The sequence below is a fragment of the Rutilus rutilus genome, assembly GCF_951802725.1.
Source record: "Rutilus rutilus genome assembly, chromosome: 11".
In the NCBI taxonomy this organism is placed as follows: Eukaryota; Metazoa; Chordata; class Actinopteri; order Cypriniformes; family Leuciscidae; genus Rutilus; species Rutilus rutilus.
Window position 1 is genome coordinate 4435490 of NC_140216.1, and position 13106 is coordinate 4448595.

The following is a 13106-nucleotide window of genomic DNA, read 5'->3' on the forward strand; positions in this document are numbered from 1 at the left end:
GCAGATGCATTAAAAGCCTGTTGCGTTTGAATGCCTCCATTAACACGCGTGATACAAAAGAAGGGTGAATGCGAATGAGGTTTAAGAAAACAAATCCCTTCATAACATTTAACACGGGAAAAATAACTCTGTAACTGTTGCAATTAAACCAGCTTGGATAGCAGTCTGTCAGAGAATCCATTAATGATGGTAGAAATAAACTGTTAATGGCGAGAGACTCCTTGTTGTTAGAAAGTCACGATAAAGGGGGTTTTATTTCTGCCTCTCATAATAATTAGCCAAGCATTTCTTTCATTTGTGTTTTACAGACAGTTTACAGTAATATTATGTTAATATTTTCTTCACTGCAAAAATTATGTGCATGTGTAACATCCTGTTTTGATACATATTTTCTGAGTGCAAGTCTGTGCACTACATTAATGTTGGAAATACTGGCAGCTGAGTATGCTGAACCTTACCGTAAAAATACAGTAAGGCATTTAAGTTATTGTGTTTTACTGTATATGCAATTTATCATGCTGAAGCAAAACAGCTTGAATGTGAACACACCAAACTATCTGAGCCATCCAAACCTGTTTGTTAGTGTAAAATGTACTGATAACAATACAAGTGGTACAATGACCGCCACATAATGACTTAAGCAAAATTGGTCTCTATATATAGCAATTCGAAAGACATATTAGAGAGTCGAATGTGTTTTGACCCATTAGAACTGCAACTTGCCCCCAGTAAACTGGTCAATTATTTTTTGCTTATCTTGAACATTGGTAAATTGTCTCAACAGTGTGATGTTTCTGTACATTTAAAGTCGCAAAAACATATTTTTGTGTGTATTTATTATGTGTAGCCTATATTCATTCTCCTATAAGTGGTCAAAAGTGATGTCAGACCTAGGAAAATTGGTTTATTCAAACTTTTTATTAGATTTTTATTAAATGCATGTTGTGAAATTGTGCCTGGAGTGTGCTGTGGCTGGTCGAGGAAGACTAGTGAGCATTTTGACAGAAGGATGAAAATCACCTGAATGTTGGATCACCTCAAAACAGCTTCTAAACACCTGGATGAGATCTATAACATCCAATTTCATCTCGAACCGTAAGCCAATGGCTATAGTTGAGGCTGGATTGAGAGGCTGTGTACCAGTAAATGAATTTTATCTGCTGCCAAAAACACACACACACACACACACAAAAAACACCTTGCATTTGCCAAAGAAAAGAAGGACTGGAGTGTGGAAGATTAGAGCCGTGTTCTGCAGTCCAACAAGTCAAAATTGAACAGCCTAGCATTGGATGGTGTCAGGTGTGTAGGAGACAGCTGAGTGGTTTAATACTAAATGCGTCGCTCCATTAAGCACGGCAGGGGAAACATAATGGTATTGGGATGCATGTCTGCATTAGGTGTTGGAATGATCTACAAAGTTGCTGGCACTTTGAAAATGGACCAATGGGAATCCATGCTGAACACAAGTATACAGTAGAGGATCTGTTCGGAGATCAGATGTGTATTTTCCAACACGATAGCGATCCCAAACACACAGCGAACACAGTTGTGCGCAATGAAAGTGTTCATGCTCAGCATTTTGAAGACTTCAATTGGCCTCCTTAGTCCCCTGACCTTAATGCCACTGAAAACATTTGGGAAATTATATACATGAACTGTGATAAGTTATGCAAAGCTCAACTTTGGGAAGAACTTAAGGAAGGAAGGGAAAAAGTTAAGCACGACACATGCACAAAGTTTAGTGAGTCAATCTAGGAGAATGGCTGCTAATCAAAAACAAGGGAGAACCAACAAAATATTAATGTTATAGTCAGTGAATGCTTTCCTGTGAGGTTTTTTTGCATAAAACAATAAAACCCATTTATTTTGCTGGAGTTTGCCTTTCTTGCCAAATAATTTTGTACTTTCAATATACCTTAACCAAATTAGTGTATTCTTCCCATTGTAAATTTACAATTTATTTATGAATGAACCGCTCGTTTTAAAATCTTCCCGGTCTAATTGACATTTGTTATGACATCCGCTTCAAACATTACAATGCTCATGATAACTTTCGTTAACTCTACAGTAAGTATCCACTTCACCAGATAATTACTCTTCGACAGCAATGCCTTAAATTTACAGAGCAAACTCAAAAACGGAAGTTCAAAGACAAAATTCTAAAAATGGCTGCGCGCTTGTTTCTCTGGCGCATAAGATCTATAGCGTCCACCGTACTGTATACGGTAAGCTAAATTACAGTTAAACAACTAATAGATTTTTTATACTGTAGGATTTTTAAAATAGTTTTCGCTGTTTTCCGTTAATATGACGAACATGTAACGCTGTGTGGTGACGCTGAGGATTCCTCACTGTGTGTGTTGTGTTGAGGAGGGTGCTGTGCAGTAGAGGAGTGTGTGTGTGTGTGTGTGTGTGTGTGTGTGAAGGTGAAGCAGCGCTGGCTGCTGATGCTGATGCTGTACAGACACTGATGCTCTTGGACACTCTTCAGCACCTGGACAGCTCCGCGACTCCGTTTAAACACTCGGTTTTTGGGCAAAAAGTGCCGATAAGACAACATGTAGCTTCTTATAAAGTGCCCTAATATCCTAAAGCGTCAAGCAACCAAACTTTTGCACCGGGAGATCATCGTTATCACCCTGATGAGTGAATTACCGTTGACTGCGGCAAACTGTTCCCTACAGGAGTCCATGGTGCCGTCAAGCTCACGCGGGGGTCGGAGGACATTTACCCGCGTATCAACACGACATGTTATCGGACTGCTGAATGAAATGCACTTATTTTCTCTACAGCAGCATATGTTTAATGTATGAATAACTGAGGGAAATATTCAAGGATTAATCTACAAATCACACATTGCAGCAAACAGGTAAGTCTAACTCTATCACTGTTTTATTTTACTGCAGGTTATACTGTAACGAGCTTAGACAAAACCTAGAATCATAAACAACAGCATTTCTTGGCATCATATAGTGCATGATAATCAATTTCAGCATGATGTCCAGAAATGCCGTCTAGGTAGACAGCTCACTAGGTCTGGAGACACAGACAAAAGGTCTAAGTTTGGAATTGATCTCAGGATCACTTCTGTTTGTAAAAACTGATGTAAATGCAGCAAAAACTTTTCCTGATGATGAATCTTGGATGTGTATCAGGTGTTTTCATGATAGTTTTTGAGGCGAGACAAGGAAACCTGTCATTAATATAATGAAGATGAATTCTTACCGCACCAATACCTAGCATACATAGGCAATACATCTGAAGTATATATGATCAAATGCTATTATAAACGTGCTTCATGACATATTTTGTCAGAATCTTCTGTACATTGCATGACTAAGCTGACTTTTGATTAAGTAAACTCCCAACAAAAATGTCTAAAATAGCCAAATGTGAGAGAATACATTTCTTTTTATTTTAAATTCACAAGCTAAAGTCTTCTTTTTGGCAACTCTGCAAATATTAGCCCACTCGCACGTTAATTTGCCATCAAATCTTAATATTCTCATCACCGCTATCTTAATTAACTGGCTCCAAGTCATTAGTCATGTGAGCAAGAATATGAATGTAATTATGCAAATTCACATGCAAAGTTGCAGAGCTTATCATGACAATGATCCCTAAAGATTTTTTTTTTATGTGAAACGTTTTTGGTTTTCTAAACAGCATTGAACTATTATATTGTATGATGAATCCCACAAAGAAAACACCATTCAGTGTGTAAAATGAAGTAAGACATTTAAAGTCAGGTAGTTTTCTGATTCTGCATTTCTAACAGCCCTTAAGATTTGCATATTCATGACAGCACTTATGCTATATTCCAAAGAGTTATGATAGCCGACACTCTTCCTTGCATATATTTGCATAATGTTTACCAACATTAAGAGGCAGGAGTGCAAAGCCGCCATGTGGGCAAACAGGATGACAGCGATGCCAAGGATATCATCTATTAACAGCTCTAATTTCTATACATAATCTTATTTAATTAATCACAAAGAAAATAATATCCTTCATGAAATGGATTTTTTTAAATAAATGCATATTGATTTCGCAAGAGGCAAAAATACATTTCTCCAGGTCAAGACACTTGTTAAACATTGGAGAATATATTTCATTTTCAAGCATGGAGAACAATTGCAGTGCCAATAAGATGTATTACTGGAGCCCTGTGCAATTTGGTGTGAGTGTGCGGATACAGGGGAAGATGCTGCAGAGGTCGTGTTCTCTAGGGTTCTCTCTATCTATCACCTCCATGCTGTTTACCTGACTATACAAAAGACAATATCACATTCAGAGCGAAGGGAAATACTGACAACAGCCATTTGTCAGCATGATAGGGCATTTATATCAGAACCCGAGCCAGCGCGGGAACCCCCAAACCATTAAAGCATCCTTTGTCTTCATGATGTTATCAAGAATGTACACCACATGTCGATTTATCTAATCACGTAATCACTCAGTAAGAGATAATTAAACTCATTTGAACTCATTTAATTTAAATCAGATTTGGTCATAAACGTGTAGTGTGCCAAGTGGCCAAATAAGATAGGCAGAAGAACATCTGTACGATACTGTACTTGTGAATTACTCGGGTGTGAATTATCTCATTCTGCCTGGGTCTGCTGTGCATAATCTCACACAGAGCTCTGATAGTTGTGTCAGAGGTTTATATATAGACCTTTAAATAACCCACGAGGTGTAATCTATCTCCCTGACACTTAACCAAGGTCTCCCTATTTGCCAGGAGAGATCCGGAGTGAAAAAAGGCCCCTGGCAAGAGTTTCTTATCTGTAGAGATGAGATGGCAGACGGGTGCCGTAAAAGCGGAGGATGTTTGACTGCGGGGGGGGGGTGATGGACGTGTGGGTGAAAAGTCATAAGGGTGACAAATGCCTCAGTGGTGACAGTAATGTAATGGTAACCAGGGTCTCTAGGTGATGTGATCTGAATATTCATGTCTGGGTGAACATTTTGCTGAATTTTTAGAAAGGATTACTCTGTAAAGTGCACAAAGCAATGCCAATAATCTACAGTTGAGCAAAATTAAGAATTGAAGAATTGGCTGCCTTTCAATTCATGAGTGTGACTATCTATCTATCTATCTATCTATCTATCTATCTATCTATCTATCTATCTATCTATCTATCTATCTATCTATCTACAGTATCTATCTATCTAAATAGCTAGCTAGCTACTACGGTGGCCGAGAGAGCTCAACGCACAGCAACTGAAGCAAACACATGCAAATAGAAAAATAGAAAAAACACATGCAAATAGGAAAAATACCTGCAAATTATGAAAACATCTTCATCAGTTTCACAACACACGTGTGCTCCAAACACTCACAACACAACCAAATACAGAAACATGCTGCAAATAACACAGACCACAACGGAAATGTTTCCAGGGGAACCAAATAAGTGACGAACCCGGAACTTTTTATCAAATATCATAAAAATTATTATTATTATTTTTTTTAAGTTTTGACAAAAATATTAAGCAGCACAATTGTTTTCAACATTGATCAGAAATGTTTCTTGAGCAGCAAATCATCATATTAGAATGATCCCTGAAGGATCATGTGACACTGAAGACTGGAATAATGATGCTGAAAATTCAGCTTTACATCACAAGAATACATTTCACAATAGATATTACAATAGAAAACAGGTCGGTGCTTTTAATTATAAAAATATTTCACAATATTTCTGATTTTAAAAAAGGCTTGGTGAGCATAAGAGACTTTTTATTACAATTGAACAAATTACATTATTTATTTTATTATTTAACAAATTTATGGACAAAGAAGAAAAACACTTCATTACCCTTAATGCCATTACTTGTTGAATTTCTCTGAATTTTAATTCAGTATATTCCTAATGTAATTCAAATTCCAACTTATGAATTGAAAATGAGCCATTTTTTTAAATTCTGAATGTTGCCCAACCCTAATATCCACATGAGACCATGTGATACTGAAATGTTGTAGAATATTACAATAATTATGCATTTGAGTATCACAAAAATCCTTTACCGTGCAACAAAACGTCTTTTTCCCCCCCTTTCCAGGATGTCAGTAAACGTGTCTCTCCTGTCAGCGAGTTTAATTGGCATTTGGGAAAACTCTTCTCTGCCGAATGCCTCCCTTCCTCGCTCTTCTTCTGACTGGGAAACACCCACATTCACTGTGGCCGCTCGCTTCCGTGTGGCGGCCACCCTTGTGCTCTTCGTCTTCGCAGCGATCAGTAACCTCTCAGTGCTGATCAGCGTGACCCGGGGTCGAGGACGCCGCCTGGCCTCACACCTGAGACCTCTCATCGGCAGCCTGGCCTGCGCCGACCTGGTCATGACTTTTGTGGTGATGCCACTCGACGCCATATGGAATATTACAGTGCAGTGGTATGCCGGCGATGCCATGTGCAAGCTCCTCTGCTTTCTCAAGCTCTTCGCCATGCATTCGTCAGCATTCATCCTGGTGGTGGTGAGTCTGGACAGGCATCATGCAATCCTGCACCCACTAGAAGCTCTGGACGCCGGTCGCAGGAACAAGAAGATGCTGCTGGCTGCCTGGATCCTCAGCCTCCTGCTCGCCTCGCCACAGGTACGAGAACAAGATGTTATGTTAATTGGGGTTGTCATGTGTGGGACTTGTCTTGTTATGAAGCAGCACAAAAACTGTCTCGGAGGATTTATAGATGGATGATAATGTTGTTGTTTGAAAACACAAAGGTGACGTCTTCTTTTCAGTAAAATACTTTGTCTCAATTTACAGCTTAATATGAAGAGACAACTATAGTCATGTTCCTTACTCTACACCATAACCAGTTTCAGAATTCACATATGAATCCCACATGAGCCTTGCCTTTGAAATAATAGTTGACGGACTGTGTCTTGGTTAAAACAGACAAAACACAGCTTTTTTTATATAGTTAATACAGGTATTTTAGATACAATTTGTAGTGCCAATACACCCGAATGACATAGCTATGACAATGACTTCAAATAAGTTAATAAATCAACTGTTGTTAAACAATCAGCTGTAAACCAAATTTAAACGATTAGTTCACTTTCAATTTTTTTTTTGCTGATAATTTACTCACCCCGATGTCATCCAAGATATCAATGTCTTTCTTTCTTCAGTCGAAAAGAAATTAAGGTTTTTGAGGAAAAAATTCCAGGATTTTTCTACACAGAATGGACTTCAATGGCAACCAACTATACCAATGTTCAAAGAAGGTCCAAATGTCCGTCTCAGTGCAGCTTCAAAGTCTCTACACGATCCCAGTCGAGAAATAAGGGTCTTATCTCGCGAAACCATCGGCCATTTTCTAAAAAAATATAATAAAATATATAATTTTTAACCACAAATGCTCGTCGTGTACCATCTCTGAGATGTGCCACGCATTGCGTCATCACGTTGGAAAGGTCGCACGTCACGTCATCTATCTAAGTTATTTGCCTGTGTACTCCGGTTCAAAAAGGTAGGGAAGGGCGAAACATTTAATCTCATTTTCTCCTCCAACTTCAAAATCGTCCGACATCTTTGTTTTAATTTATTATTATTATTATTATTTATTTTTTTCGTGACCTTTCCAACGTGATGACGTAATTCGTGGCGCATCTCAGAAATGGTACAAGATGTATATATATATATTTTTTTGTAGAAAATGGCCGATGGTTTCGCGAGATAAGACCCTTATTTCTCGACTGGGATCGTGTAGAGACTTTGAAGCTGCATTGAGACGGACATTGCCCCCGACTGAGCCTGGGTTCTCCCAAGGTTTTTTTCTCTCCATTGGGTCACCTGATGGAGTTTTAGGTCACCATTAGGTCACTTGATGGAGTTTTTCGGTTCCTTGCCACTGTTGCCTTTGGCTTGCTCAGTTGGGGATATTTTGGGGATATTTAATTTTATCAATCAATAAATTCCACTAGAAACAAACCTTGTTGTATTATTTTAATTTAATACTGTGAAGCTGCTTTGATACAATCTGTATTGTGAAAAGCGCTATACAAATATACTTGACTTGACATTTGAACCTTCTTTGAACATTGATATAGTTGGTTGCCATTGAAGTCCATTCTGTGTAGAAAAATCCTGAATTTCTTTTCGACTAAAGAAAGAAAGACATGTAAATTATCAGCAAAACTTTTTTTTTATCACTTTCACTTTTTTTGAAAGTGAACTAATCCTTTAAAACCAGCAGTACAAAGCTTGGGTTAGGTGCTTGAAGACAAAAATGTTACTATTTATTGCTATTTTTAATGCTATTAATGTTCATAATAATTTGTATGGTGCTTATTCATCCTTTTGACCACAAGATACACCTGAAACATGGACATGTTGAACGCTTTGAGTAATGGACCATTTTACCATCCAGTCGAGAGGAAAGCCTCTGTGCTTCAGCTTTAGCAAGGCGTTCGTAACTTGATTTCCCAGAAAAATGCAACGCATCCTGACTAGTCCAACATAACACCGATTCAATACGCAATATGAGAAGGTGGAAGTACTTGACTATCCCACCAATCACAGATGGACAAAGTGTTCTGGAAACCTGTTGGAAAACAGCTGTGTAATTCCAGTTGGAGATGTTAGTGGTGCGAAAATTACACACTTCACCTTTGTGGAAGAAAAGTGGCACACAGCCAAACTGAGCCGAGTTTAGTTTTCTTTCAAATTAAAATGGTGGATGTCATTTGTTTTTAGGGAAATTGCACTTTCAGTTTGCCACACACTTTTCCTGATAGCTTGAGCATTTCATTAAGCAATCCGTTGTAGCTTAAAGTGGTGCAATAGCTGACCCTGGATCAGTGACTCTTCCGTGAGCACTTGCTGCATTGATTATAGATCCTATTTGTCAAGCTAGACTAGTCCCGGGTGCATTTTCTGTAACCTTTAAAACACCTGACTGAATCTTCTCGGTGTGTCTTTGTTTCTCTCCACACACTTAATCCCAGTAATGTCGTTTTTAGCAGCCTGTGGATGAGACCGTGGCGTTTAAAATAATTACAAGTGAGATAAAGAAGCCTGTCTGAGACAAGGTCAGTTAGGCAGCCATGGATAATGCGAAAGAGATACAACTATTAAGACGAAGTGTGTGGTGTATTGTAGATATCAATATATCTTAGCTCCTCGCTCCTGTATTCTGTTCTGAAACTTCCCCCAGAGAGAGAAAAAAAAGGGCTTCTCTCTGTCACACTGTGTGCTACCTGATAAATCGTGCTGGAGAATATAGAGATGTCACATGGAAAAATGACACTGACATGGAGCAAATGAATTTCTTTTATCTGAAAGCACAAGGTGATAACATGACAAGAATATACAATATTTAGTTCAAGTTCAACAGAGATGTGTTTTCCCCCTGTTCAAAATACATTTTACATCCCATATAGTGCCTAAATGTAAGGGAAACCCCTACAATGCAGCAACACTAAGGAGATTTTTAACATCACAATCCAAGCAGCCATGACATGAAAATGCTTTGGCTTGCTGATTCAAAATGTGTAAAACGATAAAAATAGGTATATTTGGATTCTTCGAAAGGTTTACAGTTCATATGGTTTAGATATTCGTAGAAGGCATGCTAATATTTTTATGCAGAACAGTTGAAAAAGCTGTCAATATTATCAGACTTAATCAGCGGATTATACAAAAGTGATTAGTTCACTGAAAAATACAAATCATTCACTCACCCTCATGTTGTTCCAAACCTTTCTTTTTCCTGTGTAAAACATAAGGTGAAATTCTGAAGGCTGTGCTGGTCGATCTTTCCCATGCAATAACAACTAGATGACTAAAGTTTGATGACAAACTTTGATGTTGGCTTGACAAAGATTTGAAAAGCTTTTTAGATTTTACTCAAAGAAGTCAATAAAATGTTAACGTGTTTTAGAAAGTTGTTAGCATATTTTAACAAGTTGCTAACATGATTAAGATTGTTGCAGCCAAGTTTCTAGCATGAATTAGATAATTGCTAACATGTTGCTAGCATGTTTTAACACACTGATTACATGTTTATAGCATGTTATAACATTTTTCTACTACGATTTAACACAGTGCTAGCTAGCATGTTTCTAACATGATTTACCACATTCCTAGCATGATTTAACATGTTGCTAGCATGATTTGGCATGCTGCTAGAATGTTTCTAATAAGATTTATCATGTTGCTAGCATGTTTTATGATCAAGTTAGATTCACAAGGCTTTTGTGAAATGAAGTTTGAGAAATAGGTTCTGTTTTGATATAGTTATTGTCCCTTTGTTTTGGTTTGACCTAGTCTTCTTAGTTTTTCCTGCAGCTTGTTTGTTACTATGGTTCCCGATTAGCCCTCACCTGTTCTGTTGATTGCCATTCATGTGTATTTAAGCCCTCAGTTTCTTCAGTGCTTTTTCTTGCGTTGATATTAATAGTGTTATGCTAGTGTGTTACTGTGTTCATTAAAATGCCTTGTGCTTTAATTTCCTCTCATCGACACTTTTCTTTATAAATTGCTTTTTATCGTTTCAGTTATTTATTTTCAGGGCAATTAAGGCTGAAGGAGTCGACTTTGTGCAGTGTGTAACACATGGAAGCTTCCAGCACCGCTGGCAGGAAACAGCCTACAACATGTTCCACTTTGTCACCCTGTATGTGTTCCCTTTACTGGTAATGAGCTTCTGCTATACTCGAATCCTTGTGGAAATCAACCGCCAGATGCCTCGTGGTAAAGGTAACTGACTTATGCTCTCTTCTGACATGGTATCTGTCATTGATATACAGCGTAACTGCATCCAAATTCCCATGGTTTCATATGTACTGAATTTGATGAAAAACTTGGCTCTCAACCACTGATGATGTACAGTAGTGGTCAAAAGTGATGTCCGGCCTAGGAAATTTGACGACAAATTTGAATAAAGATTATTCAAAGTAAGCATATTGCTAGTTGTGCTCCGAGTTTTCATTTGTCATAACGCAATGAAACATGCTAAATTGTGTGGACGTAATTTTTGGCCAGGCTGTCACAAAGAAATTATGAACACATGCCAAAACAAGAGAGAACCAACAAAATATGAATAACTGACTATGATGTTGTCAATGTATGCTTTTTTTTTCCTGTGAGCTTTTTGTTTTTCTATGTATTTTAAAACCTGTAGCTGTAGTTTGCCCTTCTATTTTGTCAGATAAGTAGATTAACCAAGTTTAGTGTTTTGTTCTTCCCTCATTTAAATTATTACAAATATTTTGATGGTTTTATCAAATTTGTAGGGTCATTAAAAATAAATATCCCCTCTGGACATCACTTTTGGCCACTACTGTATATTCTATCTAGGGCTTCAGCTTTTAAATTACTTCAGTTTTATTACAAAAAAAATAAATAATAAAAAGTCATTTTGAGTCTTTCATGTGGTGTGATGGATCACTGTAGCTGCCTCAATTCAAACGGGAGTACAGAGTTCAAGTTATCCAACACTGCATATTTTTTATTTTCTTGATGTCTTATTTATATACTGACTATATTAATTCTCGTATTAAATTCTGCAAAATATTTGTAATCTTTAGAGGCCATTTTCTCAAAAACAGACATCATTATGATTGCTTTTATCTTGAAAACAGTTTGGAAACATAATTCATATGAAAAAAAATTCTTATTTTCAAGCTTATTTTTCTGACCCCTCTGGGTTTAAGCACAAACTCACTTAATTTAGAATATATATATATATATATTTTTTTTTTCATACAAGACATAATATCATAAAGTCATTTTGCTTCTGTATCTTGATAAGATGTTTTTATTTAAAAATGTAATAGATATTTTTAATGAAAATCAAGACAAAAATATGAACATTTTTACATTTTTAATTTGATGTATAAAACTGTTTCTGCGTCAAAATGATAAAGCAGGTCAGAAAGCACATGCCTCACATGTCCTCTCTCCGCTTGCTTTTGTAGGTGGAGAACCTTGTCTGAGACGCAGTGGAACCGACATTATCCCGAAGGCACGCATGAAGACCCTGAAGATGACCATCATCATTGTGGCATCATTTGTGGTGTGTTGGACGCCGTACTACCTGCTCGGCATCTGGTACTGGTTCCAGCCTCGAATGCTGCAGTTGATGCCGGAATACGTCCATCACGCCCTCTTCGTCTTCGGAAACCTCAACACGTGCTGCGATCCGGTCATCTACGGTTTCTTCACACCCTCGTTCCGAGCGGACATAGCCAGCTGCTTCTGCAGAAGGAATCACAACTCTTCTCCTAAATCATTGGACCGACTCTCCGCAAGGAAAGGGGGCGCAAGCGGAGAAGCCGAGTCGGACCTGGGAAGCGGTGACCAGCCCAGCGGACAACAAGCATAGAGGGTCAAAACACCTCAGTGAGCTAGAGTTAGGTGTGGATTTAACCCTCTGAACATGAAATGTGGAGCTTTCACTCTGTGTCCAGACATCTATATATCGTCGCTGTCAGACGGAAAATCATTTCTATTGGTCGCCCTTTACGCCTGTCTGTGGGTTTTGCAAACATTTAACCAATGAAAATGATCAAAAGGCTTTTGACTAAACCTCTGAACTCAAACTGTCAGTCAAACCTCATAACCCCACACACCACTGTCGTGAATGAAGTGCCAAACACATTTTAGACCGTCTCTGCTTGTTTGCAATGTAAGGGTAAATAAAGAACTGGTTGTTTGAATAGTACAGCATTTTCTTTACTCAAGAAACTATATATAAAGGCTAATGTTTACATATTTGAGGAACGGAGAAGAGTGTCTTAAGCCCTATTCGGACCGTAATTGTTTCTCATGGGGTCGGAAGGAATTTTCAACCTTTACAGGGGTTAGTTGGTGATTTTATTGCCATCCGAATCCAGAATGTCAGTTGTCGTAGATTTTTCCCTAAACCTTACTAAGTCCTATCTCATCTGACCTAAGTCTACCTGGGCCTATAATATTTATACTCCAGCGCTTCTACACATCGACGGCGGCTGAGTCTAATCCTATACTCCAGCGGGTCTACACATTGACGGCGGCTGAGTCTAATCCTATACTCTAGTGCATCTACACATCGACGTCGGCTGAGTCTAATCCTATACTCTAGCGCATCTACACATTGACGGCGGCTGAG

At 38.1% G+C, this 13106-nt stretch overlaps 1 protein-coding gene across 1 annotated transcript; it reads left to right on the top strand.

The window, feature by feature from the left end:
* Nucleotides 1-6073: 6073 nt before the first annotated feature.
* gnrhr1 (gonadotropin releasing hormone receptor 1) lies at nucleotides 6074-12462 on the top strand (the record flags this gene model as incomplete). Its single annotated transcript, XM_084423153.1, has 3 exons — nucleotides 6074-6604; nucleotides 10513-10714; nucleotides 11935-12462. 3 exons carry the CDS (start codon nucleotides 6074-6076, stop codon nucleotides 12339-12341), a joined length of 1140 nt encoding a protein of 379 aa, XP_084279279.1. The 3' UTR covers nucleotides 12342-12462.
* Nucleotides 12463-13106: the final 644 nt, after the last annotated feature.